Source organism: Pagrus major, chromosome 22, assembly GCF_040436345.1.
Source record: "Pagrus major chromosome 22, Pma_NU_1.0".
NCBI lineage: Eukaryota > Metazoa > Chordata > Actinopteri > Spariformes > Sparidae > Pagrus > Pagrus major.
In genome coordinates this window covers 6,425,590-6,446,517 of record NC_133236.1, presented here as the reverse complement: position 1 = coordinate 6,446,517, position 20,928 = coordinate 6,425,590, and the positions used below count along the sequence as shown (strand labels likewise).

Here is a 20,928-nt window from a genome sequence, read left to right as displayed (position 1 = left end):
GACTGAGCCCTCACAGACATCAGTCACGCATACTGTTATGTGTTTACCGTCAACATGTCTAGTGTGCGAGGGTGTGAGATCACAAGGCAAACATGAGCCACTGATATACAGGCCTCAAGACTACATGAGTAAAATGCATTTTGATTCCCTCTACAGTCTGTACTTCTAAATATTTCTTTATGATGATGTGGATGAATATTATTTCCAGCCAACACAATTCAAGTAACATACATTAATACAAGTTTTACAAGGTTAAGTTTGTATTGCAATGTATTGTGGCTACTGCAAATCAAATATGTGAAGTCTGGTGAAATCAACACCCCAAGCAGACCCTCTGGAAGTCAACAGAAAGTCCTCTTGAGGGCCCTTGTGCACTGGTTGAATTGCAGGTTTGGACGGCCCTCAGCACTAGTGGACTTCCTGGGAACGTGTCAGCGAGTCTGCAAGACCGGTCAAGTCCGGATATTTGGATGCAGCCCAGGAGAGGGGGTAAAGGACACGCAGAAAACCAGTGTAGAATATTTGAAGGAGATAGGAGATAATAATAGAATTTAGGGATTTTTCAAAATGTATTTATTTGTTTGTATTGTTGTTTTAGTCAAGTTATTTGTATTTTATTTACTCAAACTAGTTTGGGGCCCCGCTGGTATTGTCATCTGATTGGAGGGCCACCACGGCGTTCAAGGACTACAAGAAAGCGCAATATTAAAATGTAGCTTTTATTTCCATTATTAACATAATAATACAAAAATGCAAACAGCATATTTATACATTTTTATACGATCAGTTTTTAACAGTTAGTGCACATCTTGGGTGAAACCTCCCAATGAACTAACAAATGAAATACATGTGTACACTTCTGCTCATATTTTCTTCACATTTAACACATTCAAAAAATGCAAAGAGAAGTATACATCAGTATATGTTAGTTTTTAATACTGCAAATCTTGTTTTCTTATAAATACCTTATTTAAACCTTGCACAAGGCTTACATTACTTGCCATACTCACCCACCATCATTTTATTAAGGACGGACGCTACCAGAGGCCTCTACTCGGTGCAGCAGCGGGGCCAGCAGCAGAGTCGCAGTTTGAGGCCCCTGCTTCAAGGGTCCATGCCCTGCTCCAAGGGTCCATGCCCTGCTCTGATGTACAGTAAACTCATAGCCTACCATATATCTCCATGCTCCGTACAGTGGTACAGTAGGTGGCGGTACGCACTTTAAAAGTCATGCTTGCAACCTGCCATAAAAACCAAAAGAGGAAGAAGATGAGGAAGCTCTGCATCGATGGCTCTGCTCTCAGCTGCTCTTCCCTGTGGCCAGTCAGACAGTACTAGTTGCTCAGATACAATCCGTGTATCTGCTGGAACTTCCTGGTGAGGTTGTGCTTTTCACAAGAATCGCAAAAAAGGAAATTTGCCAGACTTCCAGCCGCCAAGCCTGTACGGAGTGTAGTCGCTGCGTTTGAGCGGTATTTCGCCCGTCCCTTCGCAGAGAGGGGATTCAGCAACGTTACTCACCAGCAAAGTGCTAGTTAAGCTAACGTTACCGTCAGGGCTCCGCTGTCTCCAGACATGTCCGCTTCGGGTGGATGCTCCCCGGCAGGCCAGGGCTCCGGTCTCGGCCCTGGTATGTCAATGTTTCGGTGGCTTGAAGTGCTGGAGAAAGAATTCGACAAGGCCTTCGTGGACGTGGACCTGCTTCTCGGAGAAATAGACCCGGATCAAGTCGACATTACGTACGAGGGTCGGCAGAAGATGACCAGCCTGAGCTCCTGTTTTGCTCAGCTTTGTCACAAAACCCAGACGGTTTTCCAACTCAACCATAAACTGGAGGTGAGTCACTGTTACACTTTAAAGTGACGTGTGGTCAGAATATCCTGTCCACATCCACTCATGGTAACTACTACACTTTGGTTCCGGCGTCACAAGTCCTGGTGTTTGGTTTGTCGGTGCCGACCCACTGGTTACTGCTCCTCTTCCATGACACAGAGCGAGTCTTTTCTCAAGGTACAGATACACTTATTGTCCTGTTTTACATCACAAGGGTTTAAAAATGAATCAATCTTTGCGCCTTTATATATGTTGGAAAGTGTTGATGCTCTGTAGTCTGGTGGTACAGCAGCAGGTACTTGTGTATCTGTTGTCAGATGGCAGCAGGGTGAACAGACTGTGGCTGGGTGGCTGTTGTCTTGTAGTATCTTAGGGCAAAATGTCAGTTTGTGATGTTTCCTGTTGGGAAGCTTTCACCATTTTCACCATTACTGATTCTTACTCATAGTACTGCTGATGATATGCCGTTGCCGTGTGTAATGTTAACTTACAAAGCAGTGATATGTGTTGTGTTAGGCAGACACTGCTGTCCATCAGCTTATTGTGTACAGATGGTCTACCACTTAATGACCTTTTGCCCAACCATAGTAGCGTGGCACTTTATATTGTGCTGTATTGTTTCCGGCTCGACAGACATATTAAAACGTTGATATTGCTGTTCCGCTGCCACATACCTTTAATCACTATGCTTGCCAACCTTTAAAGACCTCAAACCACAGGATTTCAAATGAGTTCCGCCTCATTCTGATGACTTAAAGCATGAAAAGATGCTTGATGAGATAAATAGAACAAAGCACCCTTAAGACTTTTGCCCCAACCCTCAATTACTTTAACCCCAGCCTCTGGCTCTAACTCTTAAAATGCACCAATCAGCCACAATATCTAAACCACTGACAACTGATGTTAATATCATTGGTCATCTTGTTACAAAGCAATGTTCAGATGGGAAACCTTGGTTCCCGGCATTTATGTGGATGCCACTTGACACACATCACCCATCCAAACACTGTTCTGGACCATTGACAGCCCCTCATGGCAACAGCCCTCCCTGATGGCAGTGGACAGCATAAAGGAAAGGTTTAATCAAACTGTGTGAGTACCTGCAGCCTCAGGTGGCTCCAATGAACTTTTTTGTCTCATTCGCCAACTGTCCTCATGATGCTCAGCTAAAAGGCAAAATGGTCCAGTGTGATTTTTATGCACTTTATTTGAAATTAGACCTACACAACCAAAGCCATGGTAGGCCATGTATGAAGAAGGTGGTGTATGTAAATGATAATTGTGATTTTCAATTTTTTTTTTAAATCTCTAGCAGTAAAAAGCTAATGTTAGGCTATAAACTGGCTACATCACGGTCATGACTTAAATGTCCTCACCACTAAGCGTCTTACTACACAATTACTATACAGGTTTTCTATAAACTGATAAATGTACAAGTTGTAGAGTTAGAGTTAGAATAGTTTGTAACTACAGATGGACTAGTGAGTAGATGAGTCTCTGTGTTCGCTGTGATGACTTTTAATGTCCCTGACAACCTCTGTAGTCTCATTTAGACACTTGTTTGCAACCGCCATATTTTAAGACACGTAAGAGCTTTATAATTAAACTGTGAGACATTTAATGATGCTTTTTATGTCACTGAACAAAACGTGTAAAAATCTTCAGCCCGTGGTAACCACACACCTTATTTCAGACATTTAACTGAAAGGCACAGCTGTGCTTCTTGGCGTATGGACATGTCACTGCAAAAAAGCTTATCTTCTTATTCGGTTCCGGTTCTTCGTTAAGGACAAACTAAAAGACTTTGGCAAAACATGGCAACCTTTTGGTATTTTATCTTGCAGGACAAGTTGAATCTTGACTGCAGTCCTGGGTGGGTTGTTGTAGGCAGGGGATGTGGGTCTTCTCTGCCGGTCTCTTTTTTCCATTTATTTATTTATTCTTTTTTTTTTCATGTCCTTTCTTACTTTTTGTTTATATAAAAAGAAGCATTGTAATAACAATTTTGTGGCTTGATATTTTATAATAAAAATATTTGAAACAACAGAAATACAATCATTATTTTTACAACCATCTTCAAGTGCTGCCGTTGCCATAGCAAACAAAATAATAATCTAAAGAATTATAAAATAAGACGGAGTTCACTTGTCTTTGATGGACTAATCATGTAATGGAGACATTACCTCTGAAGTGCTCCACCCACTGGCAGACCCAAAGACATAGGTGTCCGTATAGTCTACTGAAAGTGATGTGACAGCCCAGCACAGTGTTCAACCTGACCTGACGTGTCTCCTTCTGGTGTCTTCCCCCACCCCCCAACCCCCCCTTTTAATGCTTTTTATGTCTCCATTCATCCATCCCTCCACTCCAGGCTCAGCTGGTGGACCTGCGTTCTGAGCTGACTGAGGCTAAAGCTGAGCGGGCAGCGGTAGAAAGGGAGGTCCACGACCAGCTCCTGCAGCTTCATGCTCTTCAGCTGCAGCTTCATGCCAAGCAAGGCCAGGCTGAGGACTCGGACTCCATCAAAGACAGACTGGTAGGTAGAAGGAGGAGAAGCTGTTCACAACGTTCAGACTCAGTGAATTAAAACTTTTTACAACAGGGGAAATTTTTAAAGATTAGCGTTTTTGTAATAATTTGACAGAGATACAGATACAGAAAGAGAGTGCAGAAAGACATGACAGAAATGTCAACACTCAAACTAAGAACTGTGCAGCTGTATGGTGTGCGTCTTAACCACTCGGCTACTGGACGAACAGAGGTAAATAAGTTAAAGAAAATATAAGCAACATATTTGACCAAGTGAGTTGTTGGGTTTGTTTTTTTGGTCAATTATAATTATCAAACATCATATACTTATATTCATCTCATGGGTAGGTATGAGCTTGCCTTATCTGTCAACCATCTCACACAGAAAGGATAATCGTTTGGTGATATTTCTCTCGAGGATGTTTTTAACAACGTCCTGTGTTCTGTGAACCATGCAACATATAGTACTTAATGTGATGTGTAGATGCTAGTAATGCACAGGTCAGAGTGTTTTAGTGTCCACACCCACCGAACCCAGCCCCAACTGCACACCAACTTCATGCATTATATGAGTACAATCGTCAGGACTGAAGACTAAGACAAAGGACAAGACTGCAAGGTGCTCAGTCCAGAGTCCAGTACAGCCTGGGCATCCAATAGCCCAAAGCGTTTCCTTGAGGCTCACTTATAAGACTGTAAACCGTCTTAAATTTTGATGGCAGTTTTTTGGATTTTTGTGTTAAATAATAAAGAGCGAGTGGCAGGTTTTGGATGGAGCGCAAAGCGGCTTTTTAAAAACCTTATCTCCCACTCTATCTTGCACTGCGGTACTGCTCACACCCTGAATCTGAAGTTCGCACAATGTTACGCATCCCTAGCTGCTCTGTAATTGCTGAAAGGGTGGTCTCGCCTGCCAGCTTCTGTCAAGACACACAGTCTGAAGCCTCTGTTGGCCAAACTTTTATTCTTGAAGGCAAACTCAAAAGAAGTGAAGATAAGGCAGCTCTTCCTTGTATTTCATTTTAAAGTGCACATGACAGTGAATATAGGTTAATGTTATTTTATGTAACCCATATGCACATAGCTCAAGTCATTTTTGTTATTTAAGGTGAAGCGGTGTCTTCACAGTAAGTTGCTAGCTGGTTTGTGTGTGTGACACACACTTGAAAGTTAAACAATGACCACATCATTTTCCCTTTCCAATGTAAAGTTATCCCTGTCCTAACTGTCAAGTCACTAATCCTTATGTGACATCCGCTTGCTAATGTTCGCATGTTAGCTAGTCAGCCAGCTATAGTACAGTCAGTAATGTAGCAGAAAAGTTAGCATCAGGGCATCTCTCCGCAGTGGAGCAGAGACAAGTGTTGAGTGTTTACTTAAAGCAATATTGTTATCTAAGAGCTGGTGATGACATGCAATGCTGGAAAGTATTTAAACAACGTGCCCATATTTGACCCTCTGACAACTGTCACGCTTCATTTTAACACACCTCTTTCCCATGTTAATGAGATGGTGCCAAGCGCCAGCTGGAATTTGGAGTTGAATTCTTTTTTAAGTTAGGCTGAGTTGTTGATGTCAGAAGTTAGGTCAGAGAGTTTGAAATAGTGAATTAGTATATGTATTGAGAGTATGTGTATGTATTGAAAGTAAGTACACTAATGTACCACGGGGCATGTCAAGTAGATATACATACCGCGGCACACATACAAGTTGGGTCACGGAGCAGAATGAGCTTTAGTAACATTAACAACGGAGCCCGCTGAGCTTAACATTACAAGGAACAAGGTAAGTTTACTGTCATTTTTTAAAAAGGAGTCCTTGTGTCCTGCTGCATCTGTTTTAGACAATGGAGTGTTGAGGATGAGTTTAGAAGTCTGACAGCCTGGGGAATGAAGCTGCTCTGTAGCCTGGTGGTATCGCAGAGGATACCTCTGTATCTTTTGCCAAATGGCAGCAGGGTAAACAGGGTCTGTGCAGACATCTCACTTTACCAATGACTTGCATTGCCAAGAAAAACATGACAACAAACTTGACTAGTTAATCCTGCTTTTTATGTTGCTGGTTGTCATTGAGAAAGCAGTCTGAAGTCAAATAGTTAGCGCACACATAGCCTTTAAGAGTTTTCCAGTTTGTGTGGGGACGCTACCTAAACAAATAAATTGAATCCACTGGGTCTTCACTTTCTCAGATGGTGGGAGTAGCTGAAGACATTTGTGTTGGTTCTTAATAAATTATAAGACTCTCAACTTGAGTTTTGTTTTTTAAGTAAGTTTGAGTAAGTATTAAATAACTTTATATTCCAGTAGTAATCACTGTTATAGAGTGTTTGGTCAGTAACCCATTTCTCCTCTCCCTTTGCGTTACTGTTTGTATTACTTAACATCCATACCATTGTGAAGGACGCATGGACGTATGGGGGCAGTGACGATTATATTGTTTGAAACAGACGTATCTATTTTCATCTGTAAGGGGAGCATGAATTAGCCTTTATATTACCAAACATGCCAAGGCAAGAAAAATGCTTGAAGAAAAGACGGAGGCAAAGAGAGCTGTCTCGAAAAAAAAGAAAGTATCACGCAGAAGTCAGAGGAAAACAGACTTGAAATCTCTCTCTCTCTCTCTCTCTCTCTCTCCCTCTCCCTCTCCCTCTCAACCTAACCGGTCTGGGCACATGGCCGCTGCAATTAGAAAGTGTCATGAGATAACTTTTGTTGTGAATTGGCGCTATACAAATAAAGATTGATTGAATCCTAAACCTACATTTCAGTTTGCAGTTGCAGCTGCTGTTATGGGGCAAGTGTACGTTGCTGTTGGTTTGGTGCTTCCTGCTCCTGCTATCCTACTGTTCCACTGCTTTCATCACCTACTGAGTGGTTGACTTACTCATGATCTCTGTTGCCTGAAATTAAAATTTCTCTAATTTATTTATTTCTCTTCTTCTTCTGCTCTTTTCCCCCTAAAGCCTGCACCAGCATTGGAAGAGATGGTAAGTTTGTATATTGATGTTCTCTAGAACAATCCAATCTTTAGAATAACTTTGGATTGAAGATAGATTGTATATCTACACTTGACAAAACTAGTGATTCATGATGCTTTAAGGCAGGAATAGAAAGGCGTGGGATATGAATTATAGCTGTCCTCTATTTAATCACACAGCCGAGAATTCGCTTGTCACTGGTCTCAAATATCGTATTTGCAGGTACTCAAGTGGTTACTTGTGTGATGTTACTGGTACCAACAGTGATAAAGGGTGCTCTGTACACAGTGGTCAATTCAAAGGTGTCGCTGTATGATTTTAAAATATGAATAAATGTCTATCTCCACAGGGGTAGCTTCAAATATTACCAAATTGACACAGACCTTCTCTAGGTGGTTTTGATTTAGTGTGTCAGATTGTGTTCAGGTCAGAGTGAAAACATCAGAATGAAGAGGCATCAAATGTACATATATATGTGAATTAATGACATGAGCTGCTTCACTCTTGAATGCAAATTTTCCAAAATCTCGTTCCTCTCATCCACTTCCCGTATAGTAAGGTGAGCAGAGCGCTGAAATGAAAACCAGGGACATTTTCACTTAAGCTGTCAATATCTGATAAAAATACCTAATGTTATCATCTATGAGATGTAAAGAGCGACAATCATGGTTTCATGTATTTTAACTATGGTAACTGTTGTACTGGATGGTGCTGCAGGTGCTGGTATTTCTGAGCACTTAAAGTTCTGTCTGTGTTTTCCTATTACATCTGATGTTTTTGGCTCAATAGTACTGCTGCATTAATGTGTACGCACAAGTTTGACCTCAGTTTACTCCTTTATATACTGTTGGCTAGTTGAATCTAAAGCAACACATCGTATTCTATAAATCATCATATTTTCTTAGCATAGCTGTCCTGTGAGAACCAAGTAACCCCTTAAAAGTCAACTTTTCATGAGTTCAGAAAAACAGCTTTGTCACCATGTCTTTTCCAGCCAATCCAAGATGGTCTGTGAATTGTTCATTAAGCTTTAGTAGGATCATTTTCTCAGAAGATAAAGAAACACTTCATCCGTCAGTGCATCAGAAAACAAAGCACACTGTGACAGAGAAAACTGCACTGCACAACACAGCACTGTCCAGTCTAAACAGCCATTCTTCTCATTCTCTTCTCCTTCTTCTCCAGTCTTTAATAATAAATAGTACAAAATTAGACCAAACACTTTGATAAACAGATTATCAGTGCCTGTCTCATTTTTGTATTTCTCCTCAAAGGTCATTGTTGGGAATGATACATTGGCAGGCTCCAATCATGTTCTTACTTTGCCTCCTCCGTCTCCTTCACATTTTTTATTCTGCTTTCACCAAAATCCTTGACAAAACACCCGATACAGCAGGATGAGGTCAGATCAGGTGCTTTTTTCATTTTTAACACTAGCAGCTGAATATTTATGAATTTCTAAAAGGTTTTTAGTCTCCTGTGTCTGTGTGATCTCTTTTGAGGTTTGAGTGGGCATGGGCTAAGGAGCCTGTCCTCAGTCTGAAGTTCACTATGAAAGGGTTGCATTCTGTAATCAAGTTGTGTTCAGTTTCTTTGTTTTCTCACCATGTTTAAGGGCAGATGTTGTCATTTGACCAGGACAAGTACATCAGTCCTTAAGAAATGTCATTTCCCGCTGCCAGTTGTTAGCGCTATGACAGTAACAGCATATTGGCATGTAGATGTGCCAGGCCAGGACTCTTACCAAACATGTGTAGGTTGGTGCAGATTCCATGCACAGTGGATTTACAGCAACTTCCTGTTTCCTGATGAAACATAAGATATTTGCCGGTCTCCCACGGCCACGCCGTTGAGCAAAAACTCAAGCTGACGGGTGAGAGGGCAGCGATAACGCTACCACACAAAAGCCAAATACTGTACATGATAATGAAATTATTACAGTAATACATCCGGATTGACTTTTTAACTGCAGCTGTTTCTTCCTGTTTCTTTTGCTAGTTTGCTCAGGGATTTACTGGCTTGGCAGAAATACATTTAAGTCAGAGGAAAGAATTTGACCTTAATGTGATTATGAGTGATTCATCTTCTCATGTGATGAAAGCCTATTCTGCTACAACTAATAATGTATGAATTGAAATTTCTGAAGAAAATAAATCTACCTATACATTGATATTGGTATTGAGTGTTCACTCACGTTGCTCGTTATGCTGTTGTGTTGTGTGTTTAAATGTGATGTTCTTGTTCTAGGAACAGGAGCTGGAGTCCAGCAAGAAGGAGAAATTAGCAGAGGCAAGGCTGGAGGCAGAAGTGAGACTATTTAAGAAGGAAAATGAGGCCCTTCGTAGGCACATGGCAGTACTGCAGGCTGAAGTGTATGGAGCCAGACTGGCTGCCAAATACTTGGACAAGGAATTGGCTGGCAGGTAAGGAGCTGCAGCTCACAACACCTTCTAGGCTAAAGCTGAGTGCATGATTACCACTTACAGATTTGGTCTGAGTCCAGCCTAAAAGGACTGCCTGAATTTTGAAATAACAGCGTCTCTCGGTTTGTCTTTCAGGGTGCAGCAGATCCAGTTACTGGGCCGTGACATGAAAGGGCCAGCACACGACAAACTGTGGAACCAACTTGAGGCAGAGATTCACCTTCACCGCCATAAGACCGTCATCCGAGCATGTAGAGGTCGTAATGATTCTAAAAAGCCTCTTCCCTCTCCTGTGGGGCATGTGAGTGTAAAACTACAAAGCATTTGAGACTGTTGATACCTTTTGTTGTGCTTCCAAAGCTGAATGTGTTGATTTAATTCCAGGAACCAGACATGTTGAAGAAAACCCAGGGAGTAGGCCCTATCAGAAAAGTGGTGCTAGTCAAAGATGATCATGAGGGGCTAGGAATCTCCATTACAGTAAGTCACAGTCACAGCTGTTTTATTCCTTCCCTCTTAAACAGTATCTGTTTAACCTTGACTTCTCTAATTTCATGAAATTTGCTTGAAAATCTGGAAATTAAAATAAATTACTCTTACTATGCAGGGAAAGACTATCAAATGCTATAAAGTATACGATTTCCACAGGACAAAGCATTAAGGTTGTTTTCAGACAGCAATCTTTTGTAGCCGCCTGCCTTCATTGTTTGTAATGTTGACATTATGGCAGCCATATGGAGAGCGAGGGCAGCTGCTAATCCTGTGAACAGACATGGCTATTTGCTAATCATTTAGCAAAGACTTGTTGGTAAATGGAGATAGTGCTTTATAACACTCGCCACATTCACTGATTCTCACAGACACATCATCATACATTGATGGCAGAGGCTGCCATGCAAAGTGCTGACGTGCTCATCAGGAGCTCATCATATTCAAAACATCCCACACACACTCACGCTCTGATGGAACAGCCATCAAGAGCAGTATCCTGCCAAAGAGTACCTGGACATGCAACTGACCTTAAAGGACAACACAGTTTCATACTGATTTACTTTGTTTATACGTGGCGGACCCTGCCAACTTTCTAGCTTCAAACAGTGTTGTGGGACCTTATTTTCCTCTGAGAACAGCTTGTTTATTCACTAATGGAACAAATACATATTTCTGAGTTTGTATCATTACCTCATTAATATTGTGAATATCATAATTCTGAGTTTGAAGTAGTTTTCTCCAAAACCTAGTTCATTGCAGAGCACTTGCTTGCCTGTGACGCTCAGTATTTGAGTGTGAGTGATAGGTAAACATGAACATAAGGCTGTGAGGCTGTCGTATTGGCTTGTCAGTACATCTCTCACATGAGTAAAACATTCCTGACATCAACATAAAATTGTCTAAAAAGAGAAGTATTTGGCCAAATGAGTGTAGTTAACTCGTGTGTGTGTTCTCATCAGGGTGGGAAGGAGCACGGTGTCCCCATTCTTATTTCGGAGATCCATCCGAGTCAGCCTGCAGACAGATGTGGAGGTCTGCATGTGGGAGATGCCATCCTTGCTGTCAACAGCATCAATTTGCGAGATGCCAAACACAAGGAGGCTGTCACCATTTTGTCCCAGCAGGTAACACAAGCTTGCACACACGAGCACAACACGCCACACTGTTTGTCAGTTTCTTTGAAAGTGCTCATTGTGGGTGTCTTCGTCAGAGAGGACAGATAGAGTTTGAGGTGGTGTATGTGGCTCCAGAGGTGGACAGCGATGATGAGAATGTGGAGTATGAAGACGACAGTGGCCATCATTACCGACTCTACCTGGATGAAGTGGACAGCAGCACAGCGCCCCCCAGCAACAGCTCAGCATCGCTGCAACGTAAGTGTTCAAAACTTGTTTTTACCCGGACAGTAAAAGTTTAAGACGACTTGTGTTGTTTCCAATTTACAATGTTTCACCAGAGTTTGTGTTTGCCATATCCTTCCAACAGAGGTGGTTAGTGCAAAGTTAGTATGATGTGGTCAGGATGGCCACATGCAGTACGCAGTATTTGTGTTTGAAAAATCCTGGAATTTTTTATTAAGACAGAATCTGCACAGGCAGTCTCTACCACCCATTAAATGTGTAGCCCAGCTGTTTTTCTTTCTCTTGCTGCTTTTCTTCCTTGTTTCACAGATGCAATGGTAATGGTGGATGTTAACGACATGTGTCTGCTTTAGTGAAGCCACAATGTTCTTAAGGTGAACCACTGAATGCGTATCTTTGATACTTTCCATATAAATGTGCAAAATACAGTGAAGTGTGACTTCATTGGGCTGGATCCACGTTCAGGCCTGGCTCATCCCCTCTGTGGAACTGCACTGCATTATTGCCACACTGATTGTGTTTGTGAATGCTGGAGACATTCACATCGTATGTTCCTCTAAGCCAGAATTCTCTACCTTTCTTCCATAGGCTTTTTTTAAGCCGCTGACTCCTTCCACGTTTTTCAACGTAGAAACGTCATTCAAACATCAGAAATACTCAGCTCAGCTAGGATCATCATGCTATTACTTTTCACATTGATATCTTTCAGAATCAACTTCAAATCTTGTCACTCCAGTCTTAACAGCTTTGCCATGAAAAGCTATTGAAAGGGCCCAAATTGCTTTTGTCAGCTATCTGCCTTTTGATTGGTCTTGAGCCTCCATTTAAAAAAGGTTGCTAAATTGACTTTGCTTACCTTTGTGCGACCTGAAACCTGTACGCTGCTGCTTTAATTTCGAGTTAAGAGTGCTAGAACCTGCAATTTGATGCTTCAGGCTTTATTCCGACTTCAGACTTTCATATGCTAATTGTGCTGATAGGACTTTTTCTACTCTAGATGAAGTCAAAATTAGATTACTTAATTAGATTAGATTTACACCTGCTGCAGTTTGTTCCTGTGCTGCAAAGTCAGGTTTGGTTCACTACCTCCAGCTTCTCCACCTGATATTGAAACTACAGTATTGTAACCGCTATCGGGAGCCAGGTGGCTTTATTGCTCCTCCACTGTTTAATCCGGATGGTGTGAATGAGTAACTCTAACTCAATGATTTACTTCAGCTAAACATGTGAAGTGACTTTTTAATAGTGTGGATTTGGTGGTTAACATTAAATCATACAGACTGACACATAACTAAGTAACTGGACAGTTTTGGTGATTGTCATCTTGCATCAACAGCACTGTGGAGCTACGTAAGAAAGGCACAGTCATGTGATAGGTCATGCAGCACTTGAACGCTTCTTATGTGTACTTTTATGCTCTGTGGTGGCACAAAGAGCTTACCAGGAAATAAAACATAAGCATTATTAGTATTATTAGACAGCGAATCAGTCACTTTTCATGGATAATGACAAACATTGTAATCTGCATAAGGGGATTACTGTAGGAATGCTATGTCGTGGATATTTAATAGACTTATGAACAGCAGGCTGAGCAGACTGCACCCCAGTCTCACTCTGCATGCGTTTTACTGTGGTTTACAAATGATTAACATCTACAACATTCTCACACTGTATATTATTGGAATGCTTCCTGAACAGTTCACAGTCAGTGGATGGATTTACTCTTTAGCTTTTTAAATTAAGCTAAAAGCACAGATCTGCTGTCACAAAGTACTGCGATTATTCCATTTGCTTTCACACCACAAATGAACCGCACCAGAGAAACCAGAGACCCTCCTTTTCCCACCAAGCTCCACCAACAAATCCGCTTAGGTTTGAAAGCACCATTAAAAAGCTCAGTTCACAGTGACATTCAGGTGATATTAAGTGGCATTTAGCAATAATAACAGTTGGTGCAGTTAAAGGTGCGATATGTAAGAATTGGCATTTTTTGAATTTATACTTGAAACAAATAGGGGGCAGCATTTCACCAGAGTAACAGCTGACTGCTGCCAACTGTAGCTGCTGTCAGCTAGTAAGCTCAGCTAACTGTATTGGGCTTGTCTACTATCGGGCTATCACTTCTTGAGGTACAAAGTCGCAAGGGGCTAGATGGTTAGCCTGCTAACTGCGACACAATACATAGACATCTTTGAAATAATGTCAAAAGTCCAACATTCATTTATATAGAAGCATGGAACCATGCCCCCAAGCACCTCAAGTTGTTGATGAGAACAAGTCTAGACAGCAAATATGAGGGATGTTTCCTTGCTGATGCAGAACAGCATATTTATTATTGTACATCTGAATCTGTGTCTTCCCCACAGGTCTGGAGAAGATGTCACTCAGCAATGGACCAGAGAATGGAGGAGAAACTGGGATCACCAATGAGACACCTTCAGATGAAACCCTTTCAAAGCCTCCTGAGACTGACTGCTCTTCCTAGAGCGGTCAAGCCAAACCGTTGGCATTTGGAGAGAAAAGGACAGGATTGGTGGGAAAATCCCTCTCGAACAACTGAATCAAAGAATTTTATGATAACCCTGGGAACAAGGGAAAATAAATGGAAACCGTCTGTTTTCCCTTTTTTCCTCTTGGTGTTCTGGGGTGGTGGGATTTGGGGGTTTAGCCTGGATAAGTATTAGGGCTAAAAGTGCTTTTTTGGAGGAGCTAAAGGTGTAAGATATGTAGAGGAGAGAGTGATACCGAACAACGTGTGACTTCTGGGGGATTCTGCATTGAGATACTGATGGGAGTTGACTGGGTAGCTGTATGTGAAAAAACGGCAAAAGGAAGTACAAGTTACCAAGCTGTCATGGAGGCACAGTGAAATCAGGGAGGAAGAGGTTACTTATTGTTGAGAACGTCTTTATGGGCCTGCTTTTTGAGAGACACTTGTAGATTGTATTATTTTTGTTCATATAGTTATTCATCTGCTCTGTCACACCATGACAATACGATATTGCCCTACAGGGACGCAGGGAGCGCCAGGACAATATATCAAAAAGGAAAGGAAATGAATGAAGAAAGGGTAAGTCTGGCATTTTGTGACCCAGGCACAATGTTCACATATTTTGGTGTATAAATGATTCATATTTACCAAAGTGGATTGCTTCAGCTGGCATCCGCAACACAGCTGCAATGACTGCAAAGTAATCCTTTAGGGAAACTCTGACCATAAAAGTTAAGTCGACTAAAGGTTCTTGTTTTTGCCACTCACAAGCTGAAGTTATCACTCTGAAGTGTCAACTTGACAACTTTATAAAAAATACGTGCTCCAGAGATGGACCTATTTGTTGAAGAGTACAGTTGATGACTTATCTAGATTGATGAAATCAGCTGAATGTCCAGCAATCCAGAGCAAGACTTCTCCTTAAACAAATCTTGTATTTCTGGTTACAAAAAGGATCCTCAGCCAGTGAGTGGCAAAAATAAACAAGCAAGCTCTTTGACTGGACATAACTTTGTTAAACTGAGTTGCCCTAAAGCATGACATTGCAGCCATTGCAGTCATGTTGCAGCTGCTAGCTGAGGCGATTTACTGGACCAATTCCAAACGCAGTAGTAGTAGTAAAGTATGAATTATTTACACGCCAAAATATCTAAACATATTTCCAGTTCTAAAAATACCAGAATTCCTCTTGAATGATTGTCTTCCAAACAGAGAATGACAAATCAGTTCTCGCTTCTCAGATGTAATTGATCATTGTAGAGCAAGAGCAAGGCTATTCATACTCTCAAAATTGAAAAAAATCTGTGAAATAAATATTAAATGGAAAGAATACTGTAAAATCTTGCTTGTTGTCACAGCTTTTATGAAACGCGTTCAAAACCGAAGCAGGGCAGGTACGTTTGTTTTCGGTTGAATTATGTGTCCAGGGTCTATTTTCAAAATGATGTGAACGTACTGAAGATTGAAAGCTGAAAGGAATAATGGGCAACATGTCTTTGGAGCTGCCCATGCTGAATAGTGTGAAAGTACTTGACTCACAGCTGCTGATACTAAAGTTTGAAATGCTAAATCTCTGTAGTTATCCATAAAATTACACATTTTGACACATTTAATCTTTTTTCCTGTTATACGACATGAAATATGTAATAGAAGTCTTTTAGGGGATGTAATTCACTCTCTGATGACTGCTCTTGCTCTTTGACAACAGTGGCTGTGAAACAGTGTGCGACAGTTTTTTGCATCCCACTCCAGGAGTTTCCTTCTTTGTAGCTGGCTTTTCAAGGCAGCATGGAGGTGTTCCTTCCAAAGGCGCTTGCGAAACCCTTCCAGAACTACGGCAATCTTTTCTCTAACTTTGTAGTGCACAAGCGGTGTCCTCTAACACCATAGTGGTATCCCAAATCCAAGTTAGTAATGGTATGGTCGAGGTGTCCTTGTAAAGTCATAAAGCCCTTCAGAGCCAGCATTTTACAAATCAGTTCAACAATAACAACTATGCCATATGTACATTTTAGGCTGAAGGAAATAAGTTTTCCCTCCTCCAGATATTTTTAAAGTGTAAATACTAAAAAAAGCATGTTCATACAAATCTGATGCCTGACACTGCAAATACTCTCAAGTCCTCGAGGACATTCTAATAATATCAGTGACTGTACTTGTCATACTAGTGTTTGACGTCAAAACCCCGACCTGATATCCTATCCTATTTATAAGGTGGTGATTGTAGATGTTCCATTGACCCATTATCCTGCCATTTTTTAACCATGATCCATCACTAACATATTTCGGCATGTCACTGTATGCTGAATATCCAGGGGTGGGCACAATAACACTTGTATGATGCACAACACTGATTCTAAAAACAAAGTTGGGATGCTGTGTAAAAATGAAAACTGAACACAATCATTTGCATATGAACTGTTTACCGACGGTTTCACAAAGTGTTGCCAAACCCATGTAGTGATATCCTTTATACAATCATGTTTCATGAAGCAGTGAACCCCATCCATGAAAGAGCCTTTCCAGGATACTTGCACCTGTTATGAATGAACCTGTTTACCTGAGGAATGTTTCAACAGGTTTTTATGACCTGTCCCAATGAATGAAATGTGTTGCTTCAGAATATATATTACAAAAATCAATGGAGTTGATGAGGTAAAACATTAAATACATTGTCTTTGTAGATTTTCCACTGAGTGTGTCAAACAGGATTAGCATACTATCATTGTTATATTTCTGTTTTACACAACGTCACAACTTTATTGGAATCAGGTTTTAGATGGAATTGAATACAATCATTGATAATGATGGGGTCTTTCTTAACTGTGTATTGTTGTATATTGTATTTTGTTACTGTTTTCTTGTGTCTGATTGATTACATTCTGTTGTATGACATATTTTGTTGGGGACAGCTCACAGTATAATGCATTCAAATACCACAAACTACTTTAAGCTGGGTACAGAGTTGAAGTTACTTCTCTCTGACAGACTGTTTGTGCTGTTTAATGCAAAGATATTCAGTTTAATACATTATTGTGCCCAACCCTTCCTCTACCAGTGTTCTAGGCCGAAAACCTGAGTAAGGGGAACCCTTAGTATGTCATTACTCAGTGACCTTAAAGCATTCAAATGTTTCTTTACTTGTTTTTTGTTTTTTCTGTTTCCTTGCACTTGTTTTTTTCTCCTTACACACAATAAGATGTGCATCTTTATAGCTAATGTATTTAAGTTAAGCAATTTATTTAGCCTTTAAATAAAGTTGGCTATAATTTGGTGTATTTGCAATACATTCTGTGCTTTTTGCCCTTTTTTAAAGTGTATTCAGTGCCTTAAAACTCTTTTTAGGAAATAAATTCTAACTAGACTTTCAAAAAGTATGGCGGGGTACAAGAACCCCCTTGCAAATTAGATTTTCAGGCTTATCAAACCAAGGTGCTTTACTGAAAAAGGCTTTAACAGAGCGTAAACAAACGTTTAGGATTGAATACCTTCAGGCAGTGATCCAATATGTGAGCCAGCCAGGAAAAATACTCAGCGCTATATAAAAACAGAATTACGTAAATGCAAATAAAGAAATTAAATTAATTAATTTTCAAGATTAAATAGTAATTCAGTGGTCATTACATGATTCGTGAATTTTTTGTCAAAAAAATCAAATTATATTGACCATGATTCCATTTATAAAAGCAATAAAAGGGAAAAAAATGTCACAGCCTGAGGACAGAAGCTTCTCTGTAGTCTGGTGCTATTGCAGCAGATATGAATATCTTTAACCAGACAGCAGCAGTGATGAGAACGTTTTCTCATCAGTTTCATAGGGGAATACTTAAATGCTGAGCTGAAATGAACAAACAGCTTTCTGATGCCAGTGTATCTTCACGGTGTGTGAAGACTGAATGGAGGGAAGTGGATATGGCATCTCCTGTTGATCTGTTAATTGTAAATGCAAACTGGTGAGCGTCCAGGCTGGCCAAAGCACAACAAGCTCAATACCTTTCTCCTCCTTCCTCTTATCGGAGACTTGTATTCTGCCGGCTCTGAACACAGTCCGCCCATCCAGTGCAATTGCTTGATCCAGGATGTTGGGCTGATTTATCATTGCTAATTGGGCCTGAGTCTTATTTCAACTATCCAAGAAGGTTTAGTAGAGAAATAGCTTTAGGTCCAAGTCAGGCTAACTTATCACTGACCCCTGCTCTCTTCCCTCTCGTCTGGCTGGCTGGTCGGTAGACACATTGGCAGGGATCATCTTCTGCACATAATACAAAGCCAGCACATCACTTTCTGATGACAGTGAGTGGATTTCTGTCCTAAATAATACATGCTTCAGTAAAAACAAAAAGTGGAAAAGGCGAAAAAATAGCAAATTAAATGTAAAATGGCCGTTGTATATGAATGAGATGTCATCACCTAAACATAAATAAGTAAATACATACAGTTTAGATTTATGAAGCAAATGCTCCAGTGTTTTTTTTTTTTTTTTTTAAATGCGTTTGACAAGTGACCAATCAAATGCATCGGAGGTAAGTGCTTTGCTCCTCTCACTGCAATGTGCAACTTTGAAGGTCCTATTAGTAAGAAAAGTTGATTTTTTTTTAGTCTCATTCCCGAATAGACGGATTTGCATACAAGTTAACTAGATGAATCTTAAACACACTGTGGATGTGCACAGCAAATAATGTTATATTTAATGAAAAATATATTTATGCGGTAATTTTGAATAAATATGCTTTGTCACACTTGAAAAAGCCTGATGGACTTGTGTGCATGCAGTGTATTCCCCATTATTAGGTTCACAGACACATATGCACTTGGACTTGGATTCTGTGGATTGATGCTCTGCTCCCTAAGACTGTGCATAGTGCACAGGGACGTCAGTGGATACGTAGTAATGTGTAGAAACGAAATGAATCCGTCATGCACTTTGCGTACACAAGTCATCTCAAGATGGTAGTCTAGGAATGTTAAACTGTTCAGGAAAAACTTCCAAATGAATTCCTTCTTGGGCTCTCATCAAAACTCGGAATGATTCTTCATTACCATGTGAGGTGTTAGTAACTAGTTGTCTCATCACTTTGCCCTGAAGAAATCTACACACTTCTTATGGTTTTGATTTGTGTTTCTGTTCTGGTTGATATTCTGGGCTGTATCATTGTGAAGCTACAAATATATTTTTCTCCCTGTCAAACTAATTTACAGTGGTGAGCGGACACTTTAAGTGTAGTATAGTGTCACCACTCCCATCATAATCTGACCATTCTTTTCACACCATGGTATAACAGGAGTTCAGTGTTTTTACATTCATTTAATCTGTACTTACACAGTATCTGATGTAGCTATTCATCTTATTTTCAGCAGAAGTACGGAGCTAGAGACGGAGCACAGCCGGTTCCAGCAGGCCCTGGAGGGCGCTGCACAGCCTTGCCTCAATCCTGCTGGCCACTGTCAGACATCAAGAAGTGCAGACAAGATCGGTTATGACTCTTCATAGTATGGCTTTTTGATCCATGGAGGTTTTATATTTGTAAAACTTCCCTCAAGCTGAGAAAAGCCATTTAAAAATCTGTGACGTCATCACAAAATAAAGTCTATGGGCGGAAGAGGAACTTGTGGGCAGGGCCAGCAGGGGAAACTGCACTGCACCTACTCAATGGGCCGCATAACCAGGAAGTAACCGCTGACACTTTTTTGGCGTATGAGCTAGGCGAGTAATTCTCATTGGTTTGAATAGGTGCCATCTTTGCATCTGGTATCTAGTTCTTCTATAAATCTATGGTTTCTAGTTTGTTGTGCGAGACTTCCTGTCCAGCACTTCCGCCCACTGGCTAGCTGTTAGCCAACTCACATTTCAGCGTAGCAGCTAACACAACAAATCTTTGGCTGTGTTCGAAATCCCATACTAACGCCTACTACATACTCAATCAGTTTATACTGCATACTGTCCACTAAATGGACAATTAAATATGTTATTGCCAGCAGATATTACCTGCTCCATACATCTATGTACCAACTACTGTAATGAAATATATAAAAATTGTTTATCACAAATGTAAGTCAACATTATGTCTGCCACTCAATACAGTATTTCCTAGTATTATTTTAAGGCAAACTAGAGAAAAAAGGGAAAGAGACCCGGTTAAGGTTGTTGTTTGTGGTTCATGTTTGATTTAAAGTATAATGAACTTATGTAAAACAACTATTGAGATCAAAGATGGACAGAGCAATGTTAGCAGCTACTGTCGGTATGCTTTAATGAGCAGAAGAACAGGCTGAGGAGGTGACAGGAAGTGAAAAGAGCCAGGAGGAGGAGGAAGATTTGTCTGGCTATTTACGTTATCTTATTAAGTTTAGTTTATAAATATGCACTTAACTTTAATAATGTCAAAACACATTATAAATATAAAATATTCTCAGAAGTGTAGCTAGTGTTAAAAAAGCTTACGAAAACTGTGAATAAATAATGCTTGGACTGTCGGCCTCGCAGCCTGCCATCAGACAGTCTGAAGAGATGCAATGCATTTTTGGGGCGATCGAGTATGTTGTAGTAAGATGACGGCACGTTAAATAAGATAGTTAGCTCCGTTAGCTCCGGTGAGGGAAGCAACAGAGTGCAAGCCCGGCACAAAAACAGGAAGTTTCCCAACTTTTTACTGCATCGTTCAAAAATAAAGTGAATTGTTACGTCAGATTAGACTCATGTTCATGTTCATGTTCAACATTCTATCTGTGAATTACATTATATAATATTTCTTTCTCTCTCCTAGGAACTACTGCTAAACCATACTTTGGAAAGACTTGGCTTTCAATTGGGACAGTCTGGGA

At 40.5% G+C, this 20,928-nt stretch overlaps 1 protein-coding gene across 2 annotated transcripts; it reads left to right on the top strand.

Annotated features, from left to right (window-relative positions):
• The first annotated feature begins 1,348 nt into the window (after window positions 1-1,348).
• On the top strand, window positions 1,349-17,380 carry gopc (golgi-associated PDZ and coiled-coil motif containing). Of its 2 annotated transcripts, XM_073493035.1 has the most exons (9): window positions 1,349-1,836; window positions 4,205-4,369; window positions 7,325-7,348; window positions 9,587-9,762; window positions 9,898-10,063; window positions 10,147-10,242; window positions 11,214-11,378; window positions 11,465-11,627; window positions 13,982-17,380. In XM_073493035.1, exons 1-9 carry the CDS (start codon window positions 1,576-1,578, stop codon window positions 14,098-14,100), a joined length of 1,335 nt encoding a protein of 444 aa, XP_073349136.1. In that variant the 5' UTR covers window positions 1,349-1,575; the 3' UTR covers window positions 14,101-17,380. The 2 variants fall into 2 exon arrangements, with proteins under 2 accessions (XP_073349136.1, XP_073349137.1); XM_073493036.1 differs by lacking the exon at window positions 7,325-7,348.
• The last annotated feature ends 3,548 nt before the right edge of the window (window positions 17,381-20,928 follow it).

Excerpts from the sequence above, each read along its gene's own strand:
- gopc (XM_073493035.1), top strand. The coding sequence starts at position 1,576 with ATGTCCGCTTCGGGTGGATGCTCCCCGGCAGGCCAGGGCTCCGGTCTC. Across the intron at positions 7,349-9,586 it reads CACCAGCATTGGAAGAGATG|GAACAGGAGCTGGAGTCCAG; the intron begins GTAAGTTTGTAT and ends TTCTTGTTCTAG. Across the intron at positions 9,763-9,897 it reads GACAAGGAATTGGCTGGCAG|GGTGCAGCAGATCCAGTTAC; the intron begins GTAAGGAGCTGC and ends TTTGTCTTTCAG.